Raw genomic sequence first — 27,047 nt, forward strand, 5'->3', positions numbered from 1 at the left:
TAGACTTAACATACACTCTTAACGAGATTGGATTGTATTTTATCAATAAAAATGTATATTTTTTTTATTTTAATAAAATATCATGTTACATATTAATAATTAATTGATTAGTTTTACGTCACTTATTTATATATATAAAAAAAATTACAGGAAGATATGCCTTCCAATTTATAATTTGAACAAAAAAATGAGCTTGTGACAGATTTGAGAGATTGAATGAGCCTCATGTTCATTTATTTACTGACCAAACTGCAGTTCGGGATTTCTTCCTCTGGATGTTTCCAGACGTCCGTCTAAAAAGATTCAGCCACACTGGTGATGATTCATAAAAAAGGCCTGTCTTCATTTCTCTCAAACACATGTTTTGCAGGATTGCGGTCTGCAGTTGAATGATGAAGAGGGGCATCGCTGTTACCCGCTGGATGGGCACCTGCTGTGCCACCGATGCCACCTGCACCGCTTAAAAACCCCTGTACCAACTCACCCGCCCCCGAGTTACCCGCTCCACGTCACTGAACTGTGAACACAGGGCGATCGGAGGGCGACCCGTGCCTGTTATTCCTCCGGAGCGCCCTCTACAGCACTGAACACACAGACTGAGACACGACGTCCTGTGCCTTCATCACTAATCGACACGCACCCTTTCTGTGTCCTGCCGTCTGCCCGGCGTCTTTAAAGGGACAGTTCACCTGAAATTAAAACTACAGTCATCATTTACTCACGGTCCACGGTTCCAAAATGTTATTTCAAGGCAATACACGACAGGAAAAAACATTGTATTTCGGCCTGTTTTGCTTCCATAACAAGTCAAATTTCATTTTTCTGTTCACCAGTGGAAAGAAAATATCTAAAATACACATTTAAGTGTTTATTTTATTTCACTTTATCTAGTTTTGGATAACAATACATAACAATACATTTTTTTTCTTATTAATACACATTAATGTATTCTGATTTTACTGAGGGTTTTTTTTCATATATGATTCACCTGATATATATTTTATATATATTTTAATCCAAAAACATAATTCTAACAGGATTTTCAAAAAATTTTTATTAAAGAGAAATCCCAAACCTTACTCTTTAAATGTTTTGGAAATGTATGTAAATTAGTGTGAATCTAATATTTAATTTTTAAATACAATTTTATATTTGTACTCGGAAAAACATTCACATTTTCACATTTTTTCAAACATTTTTGATACTTTTTTACCTAAAAAAAAAAGCTAAATTAGATAAATCTTGTTTTCTGAAAAATTATCCACATTTCTTAAAGTGCACAAAAATTTATCTTAATTTAAAGAAAAAAAGAATATATATATATATATATATATATATATATATATATATATATATATATTATTTTTTTTCACTGGTGGATATTTTATTATAATTTTGATACATTTTACAGAAAGTCAGTATTAATATCTTGTTTATCTCAGTTACATGTATCTTGATTTAAGGATGTTTAGATATTTGTAAATTTTTAAAGAAATTAGTTTTATGCAGTGTATTTAACAATGCATCTTTTGCAACAACATTTCAGAAAACTTGTAATGCAAAACAAGTATGATGATATATATCTATTAGTTCAGTTTTTTGTTATTTACTCTTGTGGCTTGCCTTAAACTGCTCATGAATTGTTCAGTTTTGGAACAACGTGAGGGTGAGTGAATAATGGTGAACTGTGCCTTTAAGAATCAGTTTAATGGCAGCAATGGGCTTTTACTTCCCCAGGTGCACATAGATGGACTAACAGATGTATATTTCGCTGAGGTCTGACATGAATCCAGCAGAACGAGGCTGGATCTGTGAACGCTGAAGTCTTCAGACACTGGTTTGTCTCTTGATGAGGTGCCTTCCTGCCTTAACGTGGAGGAGACGCGCTGTAATGTGTCTCAGGAGACACTTAAGGGACTCTAGAGGTGTGCAGGGGTCAAAGGTCAAGCCTGGATGTGCTGGACTCAACCAGGACGGAGACCTGCTGCGTTCGTCCTGTGTTTGTGTGTGACACGCCGTCTTTAGCAGCTGCGATGCAATGAAGCGTAAGGCGACAGAAGATTTTGCACACGTCAGAATTATAGTAAAGTCATGAAAGCTATGAAGTAACACCAGTTGAAGTCTGGGAATGATGTCAAAGTTACTGATATGTAATTACTGAAAAATTATTTGTTGCTGGAAGCATCTCGTCGCAGCTTTTTAGGACATAAGTGAGTGTGTATGTGGAAAAGAGTCTGTGTGTGTGTGTGTGTGTGTGTGTGTGTGTTCATGTACACTGGTGGCTGGGCCACTGTGTGTGTGTGTGTGTGTGTGTGTGTTTGTCAAATACAGCAATCCTGATGGGAATTTAGTCATTAAAGGTATAGTTCACCCAGGAATGAAAATTTGCTGAAATTCTAATCAAAAAGGTCATCCAAGAATAGGAGGAGTTTGTTTCTTCATCAGGTTTGTAGAAATGTAGCACTGCATCAGTGTCTCATCAATGGATGCTCTGCAGTGAATGGGTGCCGTCAGAATGAGAGTCCAAACAGCTGATAAAAACATCACAATAATCCACAAGCAATCCAGGTTTTTATCATCAAACCATTTCTTCCATCTAAAATACAAGTCCATAATCCATAATAAATCTATAATAACGCTTTCTTCAGTGAAAAAGTGCATCTATTGTTGTCTCTCACATCAAAATCCAGCCACATACTTGTTTAGGCTTGTAAACAGTGCTCAATTTGTGCAGATTTCTCTCCTGATTCAGACCAGATGACTTTTTCACTGTACAATACAATATTATGGATATTATGGCGGACTCCTATTGTAGCCGGAAAGTTTGAAGGTTTTTTTGTCTCCAGATGTTCACTGATGGACTGGAGTGCTGTGGATTATTGTGATGTTTTTATCAGACTCTCATTCTGACGGCACCCATTCACTGCAGAGCATCCATTGATGAGACACTGATGCAATGCTACGTTTCTCCAAACCTGATGAAGACACAAACTCATCCTGATCCTGCATGGCCTGAGAGTGAGGACATTTTTACCAAGACATCATTTTCGGCTGAACTACTCCTTAAGTGTGTTAAATGCTTCTCGGGTCTCTGTACACACTTCTGTTCCACACAGACGTCTGCTGTAACACTACTGACAGAACCCGGCTCTGTGCGTTTCCTGAGCTGACAAGACCAGTGAACTCTTATTTTGTAAAACTGGTGTGAAGATGTGTTTGCTGACTGATACCTGCACCTTGTTTTTGGAGAGCGGGGTTTTCTGAAGGAATATTCTGGATTGATGTGGCATGCTATCGACTGCCAGAGAAAATCTTTTCTACTCTCTTCTCACAGCCGAGGTATTTTCTGTGGTAATCGACAGCGTGAATATTTCCCTGAACTGTTCAGTAAGTGCTTTCAGATCATTCCCTCAAGCGTGTTGCATAATATCTTTCTCCACGTCGTCTTAATCCACTTTAAAACGTACTACTATTTCGTAGCACAGCGCTAGAGTCCCTGTAAATAAAGAGTGTAGAATCTATTTCCTGCTTTTATCAGAAATCAATCAACGGTAGCTTTTCCATCAGTTCTTTAAAAAGAGCACATCTTGCGTTCTGTTGCATCACTTTTTTTTATCGTACAATGTTTTGATTTCCTAGCTATTTCATAAATAAGGAAAGAGCAAAGTAGATTTATTTATCTAAACGTGAAAAGTTTAAAGTTATTTAATGTATGAAGAGTCGGTTCGTATCATTTAACCGTAGATTTGTGTAATCTGCTTTTTCAATAAAGTGGTTTTTGTAGTTAACTTAAACTGGTGCAGTGGTCTTATTTTCATACAGAATCTGGGTTTTTATACAAAAATGACATCTCTGCAATAAAAAATGTGAAGAGATTTGTGAGATATAAACTTTGAAATGCAATTTTTTGGTCAGATATTCTTTTCTATTTTTCCTGAGAAATGCGAGAAAGTCCGAATTTTTTGATTAACAATTCGGACTATAAACTCAAAAATTAAAAGTCTGAAAAATGTCAATTGCGAAAAAAAATATATATATATGGAATTCATAAAACAAAAAAAGGCAGCAATTGCCTTTTTCATGGAGGAAACTATTCAGAAGAAAAAAAAATACATTAAAACAAAGAATTCATAAAAAGGTCAAAATTTGCGAGAAAAAGTCAGATTTCTTTTTTCTTTTTTTTTTTTACTGAATAACAAAGTGCAGCTAACTGCATGATTGTGGGACATTTTAAAGCACTTAACGTGGCTTAATGCATTAAAAGAGTGTTTTTAAAAGACTGAATAAGAATGCAACCTACGCGTTTAATTACACGTTAAGCGCTTTGAGAAAAAAATTAACACTTTGCATTCATATTCTGTTTGTCTGTACATAGTATGATTTATTAATAACGCGTTTGCTTCGTTTGGTCATTTAAAAACACTCTTTTAATGCATTAAGCCACGTTAAGTGTTTTTGTCTGTGCTGCAAACCTGCGTGTTTATGATTGTTAATAAAGTTAAATAATAAGATAGTTGCAGAATAGTCAATTTACAAATGGCTTGCCAGCTGTTACGTTAAAAATAAAGTGGATAAGGCATGTGAAAGTGATGTAGAATGGATTAAACATCATTTTTAGCAGATGTTATTGTCTGATGTGTTTTCATTCAGAAAACAGAATCCTGCTATCGAGCAATTTCTAACTCTAGTTTTGTGTGTGATGTCAATTTGATCAAATATAAGTTTTAAACTGCAGTTAAAATGAGTTTATGCAATATATGCAGATTCTTCACAAGGCCTTCTGTGAGCTCTGTAATTCACATCCAAATACACGTTTCAGCAGAAACATCTGTTATTTACTGCTGTGTAATGAGAGAGCAGCTGCGTGTGGATATGACAAGGATATTTAATCGAAATTACATGCAGACATTTCCAGGGAAACTTTCATTAAGTAATTTTAGGCTGCAAGAAGAGTTTCTCAACAAATTATGCACAATTTTCAACAAATATGAAACAAACAGGTTTTTCTGCTTCTCAAGGTCAGTTCTGTTGGTTTTGTTTTTAATGATAAACATATGGTTCTCAGAAATTAAAGAATAATGTTCATGTTTGTTCACAAATCAAAACCTGTGGTGACAGCATTCAACAAATGATTCAACAAATATGTGCACACACACACACACACATATGCATTTATATTAGTATTATTTCTTTAATTTTCTGAATATAATAACAATTAATAAAGCTACAAAATTGTAACATTGCTGAATGATTTCAATTGTGAGACATCTGAAGTCCGATGAGACATTTTGGCCTGATATGTTAATGCTAATGTTCAATAGTTGTTCAGTAGTTCAATAATTGCTCCGTTTAATTTGCAGTGGCACCTAAAATATTTTGCAGACACTTTAAAATGCATGCATTTCCTTATATTAGACAATAAAAACAACTGCATCATACATGCATTTAAATTCACTGCCACATCAGCAAAACCTGTGAAGAAACGTGTCCATGTCTCACAATGTCTATCAGATGAAGGTTTATGGCTGTGATGAAGCAACAGTTGTGTTTCTCTTTATTGCGGACTCTTGATGACTAGTAGTTTTTACTCTTGTTGCCATGGCAACCGCATTGACTTTCAAATTCACGAGACGAGCTGAAATGTTAATTCATTTACCTTTTCTGCCATTTTGTCTCAGCTCGGATCATATTTCAGAAATAATTGTATTTTTTTTTTTTTTTATGAAAAGACTGTAAATAACCGAGCAGGTGATGTGTGAAGTGAGGGACTTGTTGCCAGGCAACAGACACATTATTCCCCGATCTGATCTCTGTCTGAGGTTCCTCTCTGATCTGTCAATCATCTCGAAATGATTCACAGCTCTCAAACTCGAGTGACTGGTGTTTCTGTGTGGTAGTACTACAGTAAACATCATCTCGTTGTCTCTTTTAGTGTTGGTCTTCTAGATGTGTTTGGCTCTCTGTGTGCTTCTGGGATTTGATAAGGGCTGAACACAGCTGACCTTTGACCTCACGTTTTTCCTGTGTATGAACACACATCTATGATCTATGTCAAACACTGGGAACAGAGAGACTGAGTGTCGTGCAGATGACTCTGTGGCTCCACCTGCTGGTGAAGAACTGCTGGTGCTTCTGCTCTCTCATGACAGAGGATGTTACACTTATACAAAGACATTTGAAGACATGGGACTGTGGGAACAGGACTTTTAATGGAGGGGCTCATCCATGCACATGCATTTTCATTTACCTTTATGCTTTTATTATTAACATTTTATCACTTTGTGCATTTACGTGCAGTGCATTTTACAGTATAATATGTTTTCATGTTATACATTTTTTTATTTTATAATAAGGCTTATTCTAAACAACAATAATAAATAAACCCATTCTGAAATAAAATAACCACTAACTGAGATAAAATAAATTTGATATTATTTTATTTTTTTAGGTAGTTGCCAAGGAAACACATCTCATTTTTGCTTGGTTTAACTTGAAGTACAGAAATAATAAAAAATAAAACAATATATATATATATATATATATATATTTTTTTTTTAAGTCGCTTTGAATAAAAGTTTCTGCTAAATGTAAATGTAGATAGATAGATATCATAGACCAAAACAACTAATAAAATTGACAAAATCAAAACAAAATTACTAACCGAAATGAAAGTAAAAACTGAAAATATAAAATCAGATTTGAACGTCTTATTATATCAGTGATCCTAAAACAACTCTGAACACTGTTTGAGGATAGTATACTATACCGTATGAATCCTCGCCAAAGTCACAGAAATTGTGCAATGTGATTTATTTTGAAAAAACAAAAAAGAAGAATACAGAAACCTTGCTGTAAACTTAAAAAAAAGGTTCTTCAGATGAGGGATATTTCACAGAGTGAAACAGAGAGATAGGAACATCTCTGATTTAGCATTTTAGAATTTTTATTATGCATTAGTTTAACAAATAAAAGCCAGTGTTAATTGTCAGTTAAAATGACACTACAGTACATTAAAGTTTCAAGGCAGGTGATTCTGGGTAAAGGTGAAGCTTCTCTTCGTGGCTGATTCAAGCGAAGTTCTTCTTGAGGAAGTTGATGAGGCCGTTGGTGGATGAATCGTGAGAAGTGACCTCCGCCGAATCCTGAAGCTCCGCTTCGATCTTCTTTGCCAGCTGTTTCCCGAGCTCCACTCTGAAATAAAAACAAATCAAAATAATCCAGGAATATTTAAAATTAAATAAATAAATACAAAAGAAAACAACCTAACACACATAAAATACCTAAAACATTCAATTTAAATTAAAAGAGAAAATGCAATATCAAAATAAAAACGAATAGTATGTGAATAACCCTGGTCTGGTCATAAAATGATCTACTTTACAGGTTTAACCGATTAAACTTGTGTAGGATCAAAACTAAACGTATTTATTATATAAGAATTTAAAAACTAAATGCACATGTAAAAACGAACTAAAATGGCATTGATAAAGTTAAAATTAAGACGCAAACAAGTATATAATAATAAAAATTAAAAAAAAGATTATTTAAAATATTCATGAAAACTATTATAAAACTTGCCGAACTGGACTTAACATGTTAGGATCAAAAATGCATTCATTTTGTTTCGTTAAAACTCCTAAAATCATTTCTAGCTATTTTTCCTGATTAGTTGGACGACTCACCCCCACTGATCAAAACTGTTTATTTCCCACATGACGCCCTGAATGAAGATCTTGTGCTCGTACATGGCTGTAAAGGGAGGTCAAAGGTCAAAGGTCAGGAACCTGCACTTCAGATGATATCTAATACTATACAGCATCACCAAACCCAAATTTGAGACGCACCAATCAGAACGCCCAGGGTGTACGGAGACAACTTTCTGAAGATGATGGAATTGGTCGGCTTGTTTCCTTGGAAAACCTGGACAGAACCGCGGGGATGAAGTATCCAGGAAAGAGCTTCATGCAGATGTTAATAATATGTGCATATTTAATAACAGCTAAGTGTGAGCACTGAAAATACAAATAATAAACATGAAAAAAAAATAGAAACACTTGTTTTGTTTAAAAAATGATTTGATCAAAGATTATTGCATATGATTTCTCACATGGTCACTGTCAGATACGTTCTCTCCTCTCGAATGCATCTTTTGATAAATGTGAGTATTGCATGTATATAGAAATGTATAATTATTTATGGGGTATAGTGTGTTTTGTGTGCTGTAGGGGTCAGTATAAGCCAGCACTTGACTTCATATCCTCACTTTGTGTGGCAGGATTTTCTCTAGCTTCTCTCCGCTCAGTCCTCCGGCTCCCAGCTCTTTCTTTGCCTCTTCTGTGGTCTTTCCCTTCATCAGCGCCTCCGTCTGCGCCAGGAAGTTCGCCACCAGGATCTGCACAGTACAGATTTAATAAAACAGAGCCAGGCTGTGTTAATGCTGTCACGTTCATCAGTTATGATTCAAATTCAATGGAAAGCAGCTCTACAGAAGACAACAGTGACTTTATTCAACTAAATTAATCCAGTTCAATAACAGGATCTAGAAAACATGATGCATCAAATCTCTGCCACTAAAAATGAAAAGGGTAATTATGACCTCATATCTAACAGCTCAGACTTTTAATGCACAATTATGACTTTGTATACATCTCATAATTTTAAGTTTATATCTCATAACTATGATAATTTGCAGTATGTCTCACAAATGAGACTTTTCCCCACAATTTTGAGTTTATGTCTTTCACAGTTATACAATTTTTCTTACAATTTGCAGTTTCTCAATCTACAACCTCAGAACTCAGACTTCTTTTTCTACCAAATCTGGGATTATATATCAAATTTCTGACTTTTGCCGCACAATTCTCAGTTTACATGTGAAAATTGTGACCTTTATTTTATTTTTTTTATTCTAAGTTCAAATTTCTATCTCATAATTCTGAATTTGTATATTTTTTTTCTCTCTGAGAATCGTACGAAAAACAGCCAGAATTCAATACCTCTCTTGCTCTCTCTGTCTCTATAATGTATAGAAAGATAGATACTGTAAATAGATAGATATAGATTTATAAAACAGAGAGTTCCGGTCCTTGATTCTGATTGGCTGAGCCACGTTTGAAGCTGTTCTAAATTACTCTACAAAGTAACACACACCTTTGTTTACTTCTGTGTGTTGCTCGGCAACCACTTTGTTGCAACCACAGCTGTGTCTGGGGAACTACATTGTTTGGCGTAAGAACACTGTTTTTATTAATATCGTTACATTTTATTTGCTTTGTTTTATTTTATTAAACCTTGCTACATATATGGAATAACCGTTTTATAAAAGCAATAAACACTGTGAAGCCATGGTTTACAGTGAATTTATAACAGCTAAGGGGCTTTTGAGGAACGACGCAGATTTTTCTCGATTGCTAATACACAGTTCATGAAACAATTTTTTTGTTTTGAGAAATATGTTTTTTGTTTCGATAACTGTATAAAAGTGTGAAAATTGTGCCAGATGAATCAGTCACAGTGTGTTAGCAATTGAGAAAAACTGAATGCATTAACTGTAAACCAGCATGGCAGAAATAAGCTGTAGATTGGAGTCGCGTCACATGATGCATCGCTGTATCTGCGGCTCGGTACCTTGTGGTGGAGGTTGTTTCGGATTGGATGTTGGGACTGGGCAGGAATGAGGAAGTCAGCAGGAACCATACGAGTTCCTGTGGAGAGACAGAAGGGTCAGACAGATGCTTCTCCCACCAAAACACACACACACACACACACACACACACACACACTCTAAGTCAGGTAGTGAACCTTGGTGAATGAGCTGGTAGAAAGCGTGCTGTCCGTTAGTTCCCGGTTCACCCCATACGATCGGCCCGGTGTGATAGTTCACCCGGTTCCCATCAGCAGTGATGTACTTTCCGTTCGACTCCATGTCACCCTGTAGATCACAGCATTAGTTTGAAGTATGATGTTTATTTACTTTTCTGCTTTCTGAATTATAGCAGAAAGTACATTGAACAAAAATACATAGAATACTACAAAGACCCGCACATGACATGCAAGAAAAAATAAATAAATAGTGCACACAATTTACTAATTAATTATCTCGATTTATAAACCGTGTGGATGTTTTAGTGCATTGAGGGATTTACGGATTAATTAACTGTGCACATGATTTAACTTACTATTTTTTTTTATCATGCATGCAATGCGTTGGGCTCCGTCAAATACATAAATACCAGAGAAATTCAGAACATATTCCATAATGCTACTCCTAAAAAAATAACTATACATATGCATATGCACAGATATGTGCATATACTGTACGTCTGTGCATGCATAAACAAAATATACATCCATTCACACACACATGCATAAAAAGGACAAGTTTTGAAACATGCAACTGCAAAAGCATCCAATTAGCTCAATCAGATTCCCATAGCATTAGCATTTTTTGATGACACATTTTGTGTTTCGCACCTGTTGGAAGTAGGCAGCGAAGCGGTGCATGTACTGATCGTACGGCAGCAGGCAGTGAGTCTCCGCCTGGAAGAAGTTGATGTACCAGATCCCCAGCAGAGCGAGCAGCATGGGAGCGTTCTGATCCAAAGGAGCCGTGCGGAAATGAGTGTCCTGCCACAGATTCAGGGGGTTATGTGAGGCTTTTAAAACAAATTAAGAATTGCTGAAAATTCTGATTGCATCACAGAAACATTTTACGGTTGAACAGATATTCTTCAGTAATAAAACCCACCATCCAGTGAGCTCCAGCCAGCAGCTTCTCAAAGTTCTCGTATCCTGAGACAGAAGAGATAAACCAGACGCCTGAGAATCTCTCACACTCACTGATATCTTCATCAGAGACACAGGATAACACTCACCGATGTGAAGTGCGATGGACAGACCAATTGCAGACCATAACGAATATCGTCCACCGACCCACTAGAAAAGAAACTCATCTAATGAGGCACAATACATTATTCCTTCAAATAATTTACTTATAGTGAACTAAAACTAAAGCCATGATTTGTTACTTGAAATAAAATAAAATATAAACAAAAAAAGACAAATATAAAAAATAAAAACCATGAAATTAAAATAAAATAAAACCATGAAAACATTTTTGTTACTTGAAATATAATTGATGTTAATGGAAATAACATTTAAAACAAACTTTACAACTATATAGACATATTAATGAACAAAAACAAATGAAAAAAATAAACGCAAATGACAAAATAAAAAAATATTAAAACAGTATTAATATAACATTTTTTGCTAATTGAAACTATTGATAAAATATAAAACACCAAGTCAGCTACACGTCCAACTTCTTCTTTACGTGAGCTGAAGAGCATTTAAGCCTGGTTTCACAGTGAGAGCTTAGGTTAAGCTAGGATTATTATATATTTTTAGTTTATTTAACCATCCAATAGTTAAAAGTTAGCCAACAGTTAAATACTTTTAATAAGCATGCCTTCGAAAAACCAAACTGATGTGCATCTAGAGACAAAACAAAGACACTGACATATTTTAAGATCAGTGAGTGCAGCTGAAACAACTCAGACTTACATATGAGGCCTGCGTCTTTTTGTGAAACCGGGGGATAGAGTCTATAATAAACAGGCCTGTAAGAACCTTGCCCTTTAAATATCAACACAATGTGACTAAAAGTAGCCTGTCGGCCTTTCCAGTGAACCAGCCTGTGCGTGACCTCTGCTCGGATAAGGTCAAGATCACGAATAACCCGAGTCAGTGAGGGACTCTGGTTACCAGCAGCTGTCCAGACGCCTACTTCACAGGTCAAACCACTACAGCAAAAATAGCCCCCCGCCCTCGGCGGACCCCCACACTCACGTCCCAGAACCCAAACATGTTCTCCGGGTCGATGCCGAAGTCCTTCACTTTGGGCTGAAACACAGAAAATGGAATAACGTTGATTTGTGAACCTAAAACATCTGTTGCATATATTAAATGCCAGCTTTTAAAGGGCTCAAGAAGGTTTTGCTAATGTACTCATTAAGTTATGAACATGTTATTTCTGATGCTCTCTGACCATCCAAAGTGTCCAGTTTTTATTTTTGTTTATATATTTAAAAAAGTTTTTTTATTTTATTTTTTTTAATTTCTTGATTATGCAATAGAACATTCTATTTGATCAGTTTGCAAACACTATTGGAATGTTACATTTGAATTTTCTCTGAATTTTAACATTAAGTTTAATTATTTTACATTACTTGGAGAATGATTGTTTTTATTTTTCTTCGTGAGGTTAAAATACAATACTGGTAAATATGTAGCAAAAACAGTTAACAAACAACAAAACAGCTGTTTTTTTTTTTTGTTTTGTTTTTTTTTGCTTTAAGACTTTTATTTAAGTTCCTTTTTTTTTTTTTATAAATGATTTTATATTCCTAAATTATTTTCTGTAAAGCACAACTGTGTTTGAAATGTGCTGTATAAATTGAAACAAAAAAAAAAAAAAGTTTTTTGCAATTTAGTTTCAATGAATGTTCTTTTTGGACTCTTTTGAAAGTAAAAAAATATTGTTTTATATCCCAATGAACTGTTTTTGCACAATTTAACATTTCCAGACGATATGAACCTTTACATTTAAACTATAATGCACTTACTCCGTTGGTTGAGAGTGCCACGAAATGCTTGGCCACTGCAGATTTCTGTGAGAATGATAAAAAAGGCAGAAGAATAAGTGTGTGACACAGGCGTCCCGTACACGTCGCTGCAGGAGGAGACACTCACGTCTTTGGCGGCCTGCAGGAACCACTCCTTCGCTGATTCAGCGTTTGTGATGGTTTCCTGGGTCGTGAATGTCTGAGGAAACAAACTTTATCAATGCAACTGTTTTGACAGTGATCAATATTATCAAGTGCACTTATAAAGAGTCATAGTCAAATCTAAACGTAATGTTTTAGTCTCTGCCAATGCTGTATAATCTGCTCAGACCTTCGATGCAATGATGAAGAGTGTGGTCTCAGCGTTGAGTTCAGCCAGAGTCTTAGCGATGTGTGTTCCATCGATGTTAGACACAAACCAGACACGAGGTCCGCCTTTAGAGTACGGCTTCAGGGCCTCTGTCACCATTAATGGACCCTGAAACATGCACAAAAATTATTACAATAAATAAATAAAACATTATTTACAATAAACAAATAAATGAAAATTTGAACAAGTAAATTTATAAATAATACAAATATGATTCAAATTAATAAACAATTGATTAAAATATTTAAATAAATACTTTCATTTAATTTAAATAAATACATTTAATTTAAAAACAAATCAAATAACATATCAACAAAATAAAATAATAACAAATTGTTTAACATGAATGACTAAACGAAGTAGTAAATGTATAAATAATAAACCTGGAAAAACTATTTATTTTCCAATAATATTATTGTTATTTTTTTAATTTAGACTGTATTTATAGTATGAATTTTTCACAGTATAAAAAATAAACCACATAGATGCCTGGTAAATTTTAGAATAAGTGTCTCTTGCACCAGGATGAAAAAAATAAATAAATCAAAGTTTTTATTTTAGTAAAACAGAGTTTGTTGGTGTATATTTTATAAGAAATCACTGTTTCAGTCTTTCTTTTTTACTTATATTTTTGATATGCTAGTCTTTTAAATTCCAGCTTACATTGACAGTTTTTCAGTCTTAATTATATCATGCAAGTTATGCATTAAATAAATACAAAAATCCATGTACTCCTGATAAGAGGGAATTTTTTTTTTTATAGCTTCAACAATTTGCTATAAAACACTGAGTTTTGATTTCACAAACCAGATCCGATCCACCGATGCCGACATTAACCACATCAGTGATGGATTTCCCAGTGAATCCCTTCCACTCGCCACTGCGGACTTTCTGTAGACGGAAGAAAGTGAGGTTTTGTTTAGAATTGCATCCTGGCCCAGACACTTTTTATAGTTTATCTGTGTATATTTTCATTTTCTAGTGTTCTAGTAAGAAGCATTGCATCAAATAAGACACCCACATGACAGAAGCCCTTCATCTTCTCCAGGACCTGGTTGACCTCCGGCATTACGTCTTTCCCGTCCACGATTATGGGTGTGTTTGAGCGGTTCCTCAGAGCCACGTGGAGAACAGCACGACCCTAAGACCACACAATCTTCATACTATATATAGTATACCTAAATGCATTTGGTAGACACTTTTATCTAATGCAAGTTGCAATGCATTCAGGATATACAATGAATCAGCTCATGCATTCTCTAAAAGTCAAACACATTCATGTGAAGTGTGTATATAAGAATGTCAAGCATTTTTCAAGTGCAGCAAATGCATAATTAAAATATCAAATAAATAAAGCATAACTCATAGAGTTTGCCTAAATAAACACATGCATGCATCTTAGTATGTCCAAACAAGCTCAGTTCATTTCAGTCTATAAATGCATTAAATGTGATGTATATTTGAGCACATGCTGATTTAAATACCTCAGTGAAATTAATCTTTTCTCCTGAAAACATCTTGTCTCTAAAGGCCTCCACACCACGAGACTTCGCCTGCGGGAAAAAGCTGTTTTATTTACATGCAAACTCTCCATTTAATTCTCTGTAAACATTCATCTGTGCAAATCTTTACCAGCTCCACAAGCATCTTCATAACCTCTTCGTTTACGAGGTTCTTGGAGTAATCCAGCAAAATGTCTCCTTCATCTGTTTTTAAAGTTAAACTGTTGAAAGAGGACAAACATGCTTCAGATGAACTCTTTGATCACTTGCTTACAGATATTAAAATCATTATAAAAATTATTCAATCTTTCTACAAAACCTGTACAGCCAGATAGTTAAACTGACTACATGCATTTTTATCACTGATTTTTAAATATATTCTGCCACTTGAGTTAACACACACACATATTCATATATATATATATATATATATATATATATAAATGATCTTTCGTGAATGTGGGCGGGATTTAAAGATGATGGACAGGACAGTAAAACAGCTTCTACGTCTGACTCCGCCCACTATAATGCATGAACTGTGAAGTACAGTTGCTAATAAAATAAAATAAAAAAATAAAATAAAATAAAATGGCCTTAAACTAATAAGCTGCTTCATGCAGAATATTTAAATTAGTAAGTAAATTATTAAAGTACCTTAAGTTTTGGAATCGGTTTTTATCGGCCTCGAACATCTGCCTCATGTTGAGACTCGCGGCGTTTGATTTGTACCATTTCTCCAGATTCTGGAAGTTTGGGTCGCTTGTCAGTCCCATCGTGAACCTGCCAAACCTGCGTGCGTGTGTGTGAGTGTGTGTGTAAGAATCTCCGGCTGAACTAAACCCAAATGTCACAGACCCGCTTTTATGAGGAGCGAGGAAAGCAGCTGATTTGCTGCTCAACACACCCCTCACACACACACACACACACACACACACACACGCGCGCGCACATACACACCCCTCACACAGGCACACACACACACACACACACAGGCACACACACACACACACACGCATATATATGAAGCTAAATAAGTAAAGTGAAAAAAATCTGATGGATATGGCGCCATCTATCGACTGAACATTGTGTTTGGTAAAATATTGAACACTAGGGGACACAGGAGTCCATTACATCAGTCTCAAAATAATTATTTTACTGTATTCCTCTTTGATGTCTTTTATCTGTTTATATATATATATATATATATATATATATATATATATATATATATATATATATATATATATATATATACACATAGTGCCTTGAGTTGTGCAGTTCACATTGAATAAATAAAAAAGCCTCTCCAGAAATCAGTCTGTATTAATAAGTAAAATAAGTATTAATAAATAATAAAAATAAAAATCAAGTATAGAACATATAGCAATATTCTCAATAAATTACCTTCATAATCAAATTAATAAAAAATGGCATATAACTTCTAAAAACTTCTTATAGGCAAAGTAAGAATGTCTTCTTCTTCTTATTATTATTAGCTTATTAACATTATTAACATATAGGAATAAAAACTTCAATAAATACTGTGCTTCGGTGAAAACTGTAGTTCCCGTATAAACAACAGGCTGTCATGATTTCAACCAACACACGAGCAACAATCCACTCAGAAAACCTATTTTAATTACAATATCGCTTTTTCCAAGTGTATGCGCTCTTTGGTATGTTCGGACGTGAGCGTCGCCAGGCGTGCCCGCGCTTTGTGGACGCGCGCTCGGAAGACGCGCTGCGTCATTTCCGCTCTCCGAGTTCACCGACAGGAGGGTGGGGACAAACAGCTGGTACGTGATGCCGTGAACCGACCGCCGATCGGGCTGTTTTCCACACTGATAAACGCCTTTCCCGGAGCCTCTACAGGTAGGACCCGAGTCCGTTACTCCCCGCCGCCCCGGAGAGGCCGCGAGCGCGTGTGTTTTTACGTGTTTGATCTGTTTTTTCAATCCGTGTCAACGAGAGGTGCTAACGGCTATCTGAGATTAGCTTCATAAACACTGATGGTTTTTGTATAATCATTTGAAACGTCATCTCGGTGCTTTTAAAGGACCGTAACGGTAACAATTAAGCGCTAAAGTGGTATTTCAGCGCTTATGCGGATTGTTAAGAGTTTTGGTGTCGGTTAAATCATATTTGAGTCGTTTATATCTCATCAAATCTGCTGCAGTGTTTACGTTTACTTCAATTAATGGCGTAATTAGCTGCTCCCGGGGTCCCTAAATTACAGCGGGGTCTGGAGACCCTTCAACGCCCTGAAAAATCCTAATGACAGCCGACGGGTGTCATACACACCCAAACCCCTGGCGAGTGTCAGCAGGAATGAATTAGTGTTTTTCTGGCTGTCGAAGTGTCGGAACTTATAGATTTAGGTTGAAACAGACAATCTTCCGTGTTATATCAGTGCAAAATATCCCAGACTGGTTTATTTAAGTGAATGTTGTGTGTGTCAGAGGATCCAGATTCCTGTAGTGGATATTTCAGGATATTTATACTCCTCTGCACAGCAGTGTAACCCTGTACATTGCTTAAATTACACTCTGCAGTGTGAACTTAAATGTATTTGTCGCCCCGTAAATGAAAAAGATTGCTGGACTGGAGTTTCCATTGGGTTGGATTTGATTGTTTTTGGGGTTCTTTAGCAGTTGGTTTGGTTTCAGGAGCCAGATTTTTTTACATTGTATGTCAGCACAGAGCCAGATTTGGTAATCGTCATGACCAGATGTTGAAATTTGTAATTATTATTATCATTTAGTTTATTTTTGATTAGTAAGTCAGAAGTACATCACAATTATATGCACATTGCTATACTATAAATAAATTTCAAATGCATGTTTTTTTTTATTTAATTGCATTATGTGATTATATTACATTTTTACTGTACATACAATAAATTTGCATATGGTGATTTACTATAGCAATATATGGTATAATAAATCTATACTACTTGCTTGTATTGTATCATTGCACGATTTCACTTATCATCCAGCTTTAATTTACTAAATGCGAATAAGACTTGAATATATTTGAATATAATAAATATGAATATCATGATTTTCTGCAACGCTGATTTTAAACAGTTTTTGTTAAAAGTGCCATAAAAATATATTTAACTTGGTCTATGCAAAGTGTATTTTCATTGCAAGTGTGTAGTCTCATTTTATTTTTTATTTGTGCAAAAAAACTATCCTAGATGTAGATGTGTTTGTTTCTTCATCTGATTTGGAAAAAATGTAGCATTGCATCAGTGTCTCATCAATGGAGTGAATGGGTGCCGTCAGAATGAGAGTCCAAACAGCTGATAAAAACATCACAATAATCCACAGCACTCCAGTCCATCAGTTAACATCTGGAGAAGACAAAAGATGAAACAAATCCAGCATTAAGATGCTTTAACTTTAAACCGCTGCATCTGGTCAAAATATGAGTCCAAAATCTATTGATATATTTGTTTAGAATGGTTTTAGCTTGTAAAGAGTGCTTGAGCTTCAGATTTCTATCCTAATTCAGACAAGATGAACATTTTACGTTTCACATATTATGGATAGAAAAACTCAACTTGAAGTTTAAAAGGTTTTGATGGATTAATTTTTTGCAAACATGCAGCTTTTAGCTCTGTATTATGATGTTTTTATCAGCTGTTGGACTCATTGGACTACATTTCTCCAATCTATTCCTATGAAAAAACAAACTCATTTTCAGCAAATCATTTTTTTGCGTGAATGATTCTTTTAAGGATGAAGGCAAATAATTCAACCCATCAGTGTTGACTTCTAATTTGACTAGCTCCTGCCAAGTGATAGATGAGAAAAGATTCGATGTATACTTAACATCAACAACTAAAGATATGTAAAGCATTTCTCCTCCTTTTTGAAAGTTGATCAACTTGTGTTTTGCACAAGTCCCATTATATGATTTCCATTTAGTACCATTTTTTCCTGCTCTCTGAAACCTACCAGAACAAACATGTTACACACGCTGTATTCCTATAGTGTGCAAACTTAAAAAACAGCGTTTTAACACCGCGTGATTCTGATCCTAATTGTTAGTTTCTCCTTGGATTCCACTGCGGCCTGAGATTAGTTTGTTCGATGTATGTGAGGAGGTCAGTTGCGCTCTATTCTGTGTGAACTTCTTTGTGTTTTGAAACAAGGGTTTTCGTTAAACTCTTTTGAAAAGTGCTTGGAGCAGACGTCTGGCCCCTCTGAGCTATTGTAGCCCAATTCTCGAATACGACTCGCTGGCAATGGCTTCTCTGAGTTCATGTGGAATGTATTTCCTGTTTGGGTCTCTTCAGTTTGGGAATGAAAGAATAAGCATGAATCGCTGCTTAATGAATGCTGCAGCACTGCTAGTTATTTAAAGAAGTATTTTATCATGATCACCCGAAACGTTTCTTTTTTTAAATATATTTATATATATATATAATATTATTTTTTCTGACCTGTTGACAATGCAGGCATTTTGCACTGTGCGTTACATGAACTTGACCTGTTTTTGTGGTCTGAAGGGTTGGAAAAGGAAATATTTTAGTGTTTGTTAGACTCAAACCTGTGAGAATGATGCTTCAAGCGTTTCAGGTGTTTTGCATTTATTCACAAATGAATTTATGAAGGGCTTAAAACTGAGCCAAATGTCTTAAAATCATAGTCATGGCTTTAAATGCTGCAAAAAAAGGATTAAAATATATATTTTTGTCGTCTAAACATCCTTAAAACACAGTTTGTTGTTTTCTAAGAAATTGGACAAAGTTAAGTGAGGTTATGCTTGACACAAAAACAAATATCTGTCAATGAGGTATTAAAAAACTTTTTATCTTTGAATTTTAAATATAAACTCACTTCATTTTGATCAGTTTCTCAGAAAACAAGACTGTGTATCTCATTTTGCTTCACAAGTAGCTGTAGCATGAAGATACCAAGACAAAAACACTGTGGACGGAAAGCAGCTTTTGATACATTTAAAGTTATATCCGAAAAAAGTAATAAAGACCTTTTGGAAATTGCATTGCAATAGAACTCTTCTTATTATGTGCTTTTTAGACATTTAGAGGACATTCTGATGAATTGTTCCCTTCCCCAGTATTGGCATTTCTGTATGTTTCTATATGTTATGCATCCTCCTGTGAAACACAATCACGTCTGTTTCTTTATTTGACCAGCGTTTGGAATATGAGCAGCGGTGTTGGCTAATACTGTTGCTATGGAAATAATGCTCGGGTCATCTGTGAGCGGCCAAACGTGCTGATTTCATGAAGTTCCAGTTCTCTTTCTTAGAATAATTCTTTATGACTTTGTGCAACACATAGCGATGTTTGCTCTTATGAGAGTATGTGAATGTAGAATTGGTTTTCTTAGCTTTCTAGCTCAGTTTATATGGATGTTTCAAGGTTGCATGCATTTTGGATTGGATACATGCGAGCCTGAGGGGTGTGTGTGTGTGTGTGTGTGTGTGTGTGTGTGTTGCTGGCCGGGCCGGCGGGCTGAAAGATATCCCCCTAACAAAGCATTCCAGTGTTGTTGGGAATATGCTGCATTCTCTTGCTGACTGCTATTGCAGTTTAGAATGACACAATGGAATCTTTTCATGGGGGAAGGGTGTGTGTGTGTGTGTGTGTGTGTTTCTTACACAAGTCAGATTAGCTATTCTCACTCTTCATGGTTTTTTTTTTCATGGAGTACTAAGTTTTGTTTGAAGCAGATAATAAGCAGCTTAATCCTTTTAGGACAAATTTGTTCAAAAGTTTACACTCTTTAAAGGAGACATATTATGCCCCTTTCAACATGTTATATATGTCTCTGGTGTCTTCCAGAATGTGTCTGTGAAAATACCACACAGATCATTTATTATATCATTTTTAAAATGCCTATTTTGAGTGGAAGCAGAAACACGCTGTTTTTCGTGCCCTTCTCTTTAAATGCAAATGAGCTGCTACTCCCCGCCCCCTTTTCCAGAATAGTGCTGCGCAATTATAGCTCTTAACTGCTAAAAACATCATCTGTTTTGATTCTGATTATCGTGCTGAAATCATGTGTTTTAAACCATATTCAGACCCTCCAGGATTTAGCGATTTTGCAATCGCTGAAATTATCACAAAGTCAACAAACTCTGCAATTTTTGCAAAAGATTGCAAATTTTCGTAATCGCCACACATTTTCTGCAGAATTTGGCCTTAGAAGCGTCCTGTGATGTCATCGCAATGCATATTCAGTCAACGAAAGGTTGTTTCTCAGTTCCAAAAATGGAATGAAATGCCTTGTGTTCTCATCAGGACTGATGTACAAGAGCTACATTAGATAAACAAACCGAAAGTGGAATGAATCTGCGCTACTAGTTCGGGCAGCGCAGACCGTTTATCTGCTCGAGCCGGAGCCGCAACACGTTATACACATCGCTGGGAGATACAGTGAAGAAAACAGTTGAATTCACCACACAATCAACATCTCTGTGAAATCTTGTGAGGAGCATTCAAATTCAGCGAAGAATTCTGTTAAACCCTGATATCGGAACAAACGCCACTGATGTGGATACCAAAACTACAGGAAGAACTAATGTTTTCGAGTAATTTTAAATGCTTCACACAACTTCCCAGCACTTCAATGCTTTAAGTATTCCCAAATTTGAAAGTTATTTTTAATGTGATGAAATTTGTTCATCCTTAATAGGTTTCCCCCAATGTATAAAACTAAAAGTTTCATAATGTATTAACACTTACTTATTTAGAAATTTAAAAAATATATGTATTAAATGACAACTAGTAAACGGCTGCAGAGAAGTACTTATAGGTCATTTCCACTCCCTAATATAGCCTATATATTTTTGTTATTCATTCAATTATATTTAGACATTATGAATGACAGTAATAAAAGTACATTTTTATCAGACTTTAGTTGCAAAAACAGTCGGTTATGTCTATGAAGGTAAACAGTTGGGAAATGAACTGCATGTTTAATTTAGATCTGTGTGGCAGCAACAATATACAGAAAATAAATCAAATCACGTAAACTTACGTTTTTCATGTTTCCTTGTTTGGTAATGCATTATAGATTATAGCAATTAAAACCTGGAAAAGTCAGATTTTCATGATATGTTACCTTTTAAATTGTGTTAATTTCAGAAGTATCAGGCTTTTAGAGTGCACGTTAGACTTTAAACTATTGCAATTAAAACTTTAAGCTTTGCTGTTGGCATTAGTTGTTGGCTTCATCACTTTGAATTCTCAGTCTTTACTAAATCGATCACCTTAAAGTCGCAGAAATCAATGGAAATTATTACAATCTCTACAAGCTAGACTTGCAAGGAACCATGTTTAGTTGGTACACTTCTGTATTAAAGGGTAAAATTAGTCCTTTTTTCTTTTTTTTTAGGTAGAACAATCAACACACATAAAAAAACTTGAATGCAAGTTGAATACAAACTTTTAAACTGTACACAAGGTCCTGGTTATTGCAACAGAAGATATTATACTTTTTTTCCATGCTAATATATTTTTCAGTATGTGAATTGCACATCTATTTATTACCTCAGATTTTTAGGGATTTATTTTTTCTCCCACTCAGATTTTCCTATCAGAAAATCTGTCGAAAGCAGATCGGCCGTCCACCAGCTCGCTGATGATGTCATCTAAACAAACAGGTGTTGCAGGAAGGACTCTGAGTTTCACCGAGGATTGAGTTTCACAAACATGTCCTCACGAGACGCCTCTCAGCAGGGCTTTCCTCCACGCGCGCGCTGCTGAGTTCTCATCAGCCAAAACCAAACATTTTGAGGAACAAAGAGCACATTCAAAACAAATGACTTCTCTCACTGTTCCCAGTTGATCCACGGCAGAATCGGAGCCGTCAGGACTGCTTATAGTAAGCAATGAGCTCATTCAGCACGAATGCAAGACTCTTGTCTTAAAGCTTTGTGTTTGCAGAGGACAAACTGTTCCAAGTTTGCCAAAGGCCACGAGAGGAAAGTCTTCCCTCAAACGTTTCTGTTTACTGTTAAATTACTGTTTAGTGATTTCTGAAAAGCAGTTTCTGAATTAATTGGGTGTCATTAGAGTCATTAGAACGATTCAAATCTTGTTTGGCATGCTGAATTATGTTTTGATGTTGATGAGTAAATGCATTCACTCTAAATGTTTTGTGCATTCCTGTACCCGAATCCTTGACGCCGTACGGTTTTAGATGCTTGGTTTGGCCTGATAACTGGAGCGGTGATGGATTTGGACGGGGTTTATGTGGGGTATTTTCTTCCTGTTTGGTTTCTGAGGTAACTAGTCTAAACTCGTTTGCTTGTCTACTCTCCCTCGTGTATAATTTCCTGAGGAAAAAAACCCCAAGCATTCCCGTCCTCATTAATATTCCCGAGCGCTGCTAAAACCGTGATCGCCAGACACACGGCGTTTATCATGTTTTTCCATTTGAGAGTGTTATGCATGTTCACTCACTAGACTGTTTTATGATATTTCTAAGTTTTTGGATAAAGTGATGCAACTAGTACTTTCATGGCTTTCAAGCGGTGCACCGAGGAATAGCTTGTAAATATCGTTCTGTACCGTAGTATCACCATCTGATAGCATCACTGTACTGCCGTGCTTTTTGTGTTTGGTTGTCATGAAGTAAAACATGAACTGGTTTCGTTTAATTACGCTGTCCTAATCAGAGACCTTATGCCACTTGCATTTTCAGAATCTGCTGTAATGTGTAAAATGAATATGATTTTTGTCCATAGCAAAAATAACACAGGTTTTCACTTTAAAGAAAGAAATGATTGTGCATTGTGATTGGGTTGAATAATTTCTGTTTTTAAGGTGCTTTGGTTTGCCGAAATATTATTTAAATGGAATGAAATCAATAGTTTCAAAACGTTCAGGATACTAATCTGTTCCATTGCATTATTGTTAATATCGCTGTAATATCAAATGTTCATGAAAGTTTTGATTTGGTAAATAGTGTTGTTTAATACTTTTACTTTGGAAAATGTACTTGATAATTCTTTAGCTTTTGATATATCATCATGATACGTCACGATTCATGACAAGTTTTATGTTGAGTGTAGTATCATGTCAAATCCAAGCAGTGATATTTTGGTATATGAATATACTATTGTGATATTTATAAATATTATAATTAGATTACATTTTTATATTTTTCATAACATTTTTGGTGCATGTGTTAAGTTATTTTATGATGTTTTTTTGTTGATTGATTGATTTAATTTCTTTTTTTGTCAAATATTAACTTTTTATTTGAGCCTTGAAATGCATGAAAGTGTAAGTAAACAATAAAAACACTGCTCCAAACAGAGAGCTGTGCATAAATACGGCCAGAGCTCATAAAGTTGTGGGTTATTTTTATGGTGTCCGGTCCAGTTCTGTTGGGTATCAAGGAATGTGAAATGCTTTTGGCTTTGGGAAACGTCCAGGATAAAGCCAGATGAACTGGAGAGCAGGGAAACGCTTTGCACATTTAGAATCAAACTTGTCATCCTCACAGTTTTATATCCGAACGTTGCATTTAGAAACCGCAGGACCACAGAAACCATTTCCACCACAAAAATCACAGCGTCCTCAGATAGTCACCCAGTGGAGGTTTCATCCACGTCAGGCCTGCTACCGAGCCAAGCAGCAGAGATGGCCATCGTTCCCACAATGCACCACGTGTGTGTGTGAAACCCGAGCCGTGCTCTCTTTTGGCGTACGGCTGAAATGGAGTCATGAATTGAAAAACAGGACTTGTGGAGAGATACGAGGTTTCTGTAAAGGTTGGTCTGGTATTGTTGGTCTAGTTCTGGTTTTATCTTTTCTTCTCTTGTTTGTGTTTAACTGGCTCGTGTCAGAATGAACAGTACCGATCTGTGTTGACGATTATAGGCACTATGTGCTGATATAAGCAGACTTGACAGCTGCACACAGCACATGTGTGGTTACAGGAGTGACACTTGTGTTGTCTTCGTCTGTTGTCTGTCTTCTGAATGGGAAACACCAGAAATAATCCTGCAGCCGCTCTGGAGTCGCTGTAGCACTTAAGGGCACATAAATAGATCCACTAAATGAAATATTATATTGATCCCCGAGGTGAAATGACAAGAAACAGACTAATGACTAATGCAAGAAAGCAAGTTTAGCACAGTTAAAAGTTGCTTAACATGAAGAGGGAAAAAAAATCATTTTAATGCATGGCCTTTATCCTGTATAAAATAGTGAGAATAGGATGCCAGTGGTCATGCCAGTGATATAATTTTATATTATAAATATATTTCATATGTTGGCTTGACATAAACGTAATGTTCAAGGAGAGATTAATTTGTTGCATTAATATTATATTATTTTTTGCTTTAAAACCCTCTCCAAGAAGTTGCATCTTATTCTCTTGAATGAATAAAAAATGAATAAATCAGCATAATTATCTTGGGCTTCTTAAGATAGACTTGAGTTTGTATTAAGAAGCCCTAAATAATTATGTTGGTTTAGTAGTTTTAGTTTAAAGAGGATGAATTAATTAATAATAATAATAGTCGCATGATTTTTTTATTATAATTATTTGTTATATATATATATATATATATATATATATATATATATATATATATATATATATATATATATATATATATATATATAATTAATATTAAAATAATTATTAAAAAAATATATATATACACACTTTTTAGATTTTTTATTAAATTATTTTGTGTGTGTGTGTATATATATATATATATATATATATATATATATATATATATATATATATTATATATATATATATATATATATATATATATTTCTTTATTTTATTTATTTTTTGCTATTTTTATTGTAAAACATTTCAATTTTGCATTTTTCTTTTTAAATAAATTAATAGCTTTTTTACCCCAGTTTTGGAAACCTTGAGCTAAACGGCACAATAAAATCCTAATTAATACATTAAAAAAGAAACTTTCTAATCTAGTAGGCAGTTGTTGAATGGCTAGTTGTCCACCCTGACTCATCTTAAATACTGGATGTTTTATTAGTTTTTGAAGTGTGATTTTTGTTAAACGTGTTTTTGTTCGGGTCGGACAACAGACCAAGACCTCTCTGGAAAACATTCGAGGAATTCAGCTAAACGTGTGTTTGACGCTTTGTCACTTTAGTTGAGTTTCTCAAACTAGCTGAATTGTGCCTCTCACTGCAGGTATGTTGTGTCTGAATGCTCGTCTGCGTGATAAATGACGTCCTGATCGCCCTCTGATGAAAGCCATCCTCTCCGTCTGTGTCTTTGCTCTGATAATGATCCACCTTTCTGTGTGGAGGGGAACATTCCTGGGCTTCATTAGTAACAGATGCGAAGGACGTTTTCAAAGTGTGTCCTGTGAGTGGAAAGCAGTGCTGTAGAGTGGTTTGGTGATGGTGATGGACAGTTGTGTTTTTTTTATTTTTATGATTCATGTATGAGGACAGTTGTGTTGGTCGACAGGAACTGTGCTGCGGATGGTGGATCATGAACAACAGCTGCCCTCGCCATCATCCCCAGCCCTGAAATACAACACAGCAACCGTTTGCTTTCATATAGCAGGACCCTGTAGTCAGAAAATATCTGGTGTGTGATTTTAACACACCCATTAACAAGTTCGGGTACGATGAGATTGTGTGTTTTAATGTTTACTGAAAGTCTCTTCTGCTCCACAAGGCTGCATTTATTTGATCAAAAATACAGTTGTATTATTACTATTGAAAATAACAGTGTCCTGTGGAAATCTGTTCAAGTGTAATTTATTCCTGTGAATTTTCACCATCATTCCTCCAGTCTTCAGTGTCACATGATCTTCAGAAATCATGAAAATATGATGATTTGCATAATCAGTGTTGAAAACAGTAGAAAACTGATTTTTCTATAAATGTCTTTACTATCACTGCATCTTTGTGAAATAAGTGTTAATTTCTTAATGTAAGTATTTTTTTTAATTCTAAAGCAGCTTTAAAGAGGCTTGAATTTATTATTATTTTTAAAAATAACAAAATCTTAAAAAATATGCAAGTATGCATTTTTAGCATTAGTGGGTATCAGTGCTTTTCAGAATCAAAATTTCTCTCGACTTGCCGATATAATCCAGCTGCTGATCTGTTGAAACAGTTTAAATGTAGTTGAGAAGAGCAGATTGTTGGGTTTTGGTCCGGTGTTTTGCATCCCATTGGTTTTCATTTGTAGGGACAAAACAGCTGGTCCCTTTAACTGTCCCTTAACACATCTTTGGATGTGTTTGACCACTGGCTGCATGCTTTAGTGAGCTTGTTCTGTTGTTTCGTGTGGGTTTGGAACAAGCGTGCACCGTTTCTAGCTGGTTGATTGTTTGTTGATGGTTCATCTGAACAGCGATATTAATATTGTGCTTTTGCACTAACAGAGGAAGTCTAGAACTCTATTTTAGACCTTCAGCACGGATGATCTGTCATTACAAGATTTCCTTTTCATCTTCGACCAAGGTGCTTCCCAGCAGTCTCCCGTTCCTCGAGTGTCTGAAGGGTGACCCGGTTGGCACTGAAACAAACTTTAATCCAAGGGGTTTACAGAC

General features: G+C 35.4%; 3 protein-coding genes across 6 annotated transcripts in view; 2 read left to right on the forward strand and 1 right to left on the reverse strand.

Moving 5' to 3' along the window:
• The window catches only part of LOC127977665 (Wilms tumor protein 1-interacting protein homolog), a 28,952-nt gene extending 25,164 nt beyond the window's left edge, over nt 1-3,788 (forward strand). Inside the window, exon 8 of the mRNA XM_052582649.1 lies at nt 371-3,788. Coding sequence (XP_052438609.1) covers nt 371-523 — 153 coding nt within the window. The 3' untranslated portion in view covers nt 524-3,788. The remainder of the gene's footprint in view (nt 1-370) is intronic.
• A 3,005-nt stretch (nt 3,789-6,793) lies between these two features.
• Nucleotides 6,794-15,407, reverse strand: gpib (glucose-6-phosphate isomerase b). Its single transcript, XM_052582648.1, has 18 exons — nt 15,153-15,407; nt 14,629-14,719; nt 14,481-14,549; nt 14,018-14,137; nt 13,804-13,887; nt 12,958-13,104; nt 12,754-12,825; nt 12,627-12,671; nt 11,851-11,904; nt 10,875-10,935; nt 10,748-10,791; nt 10,474-10,626; nt 9,802-9,931; nt 9,628-9,704; nt 8,264-8,392; nt 7,845-7,920; nt 7,683-7,749; nt 6,794-7,191 (listed from the first exon to the last, which is right to left on the reverse strand). Exons 1-18 carry the CDS (start codon nt 15,269-15,271, stop codon nt 7,068-7,070), a joined length of 1,662 nt encoding a protein of 553 aa, XP_052438608.1. The 5' UTR covers nt 15,272-15,407; the 3' UTR covers nt 6,794-7,067.
• A 773-nt stretch (nt 15,408-16,180) lies between these two features.
• LOC127977709 (granule associated Rac and RHOG effector protein 1) overlaps nt 16,181-27,047 on the forward strand; it is a 32,164-nt gene continuing 21,297 nt past the window's right edge. For 2 of the 4 annotated variants that reach the window (XM_052582723.1, XM_052582724.1), the window contains exon 1: nt 16,223-16,370. The gene's annotated coding sequence lies outside the window, so the exon portion shown is untranslated. Of the gene's footprint in view, nt 16,371-27,047 lie in introns of all 4 variants that reach the window. The other 2 variants (XM_052582726.1, XM_052582725.1) reach the window with 2 other exon arrangements.

The sequence above is a fragment of the Carassius gibelio genome, chromosome B18 (assembly GCF_023724105.1).
Source record: "Carassius gibelio isolate Cgi1373 ecotype wild population from Czech Republic chromosome B18, carGib1.2-hapl.c, whole genome shotgun sequence".
Lineage (NCBI taxonomy): Eukaryota > Metazoa > Chordata > Actinopteri > Cypriniformes > Cyprinidae > Carassius > Carassius gibelio.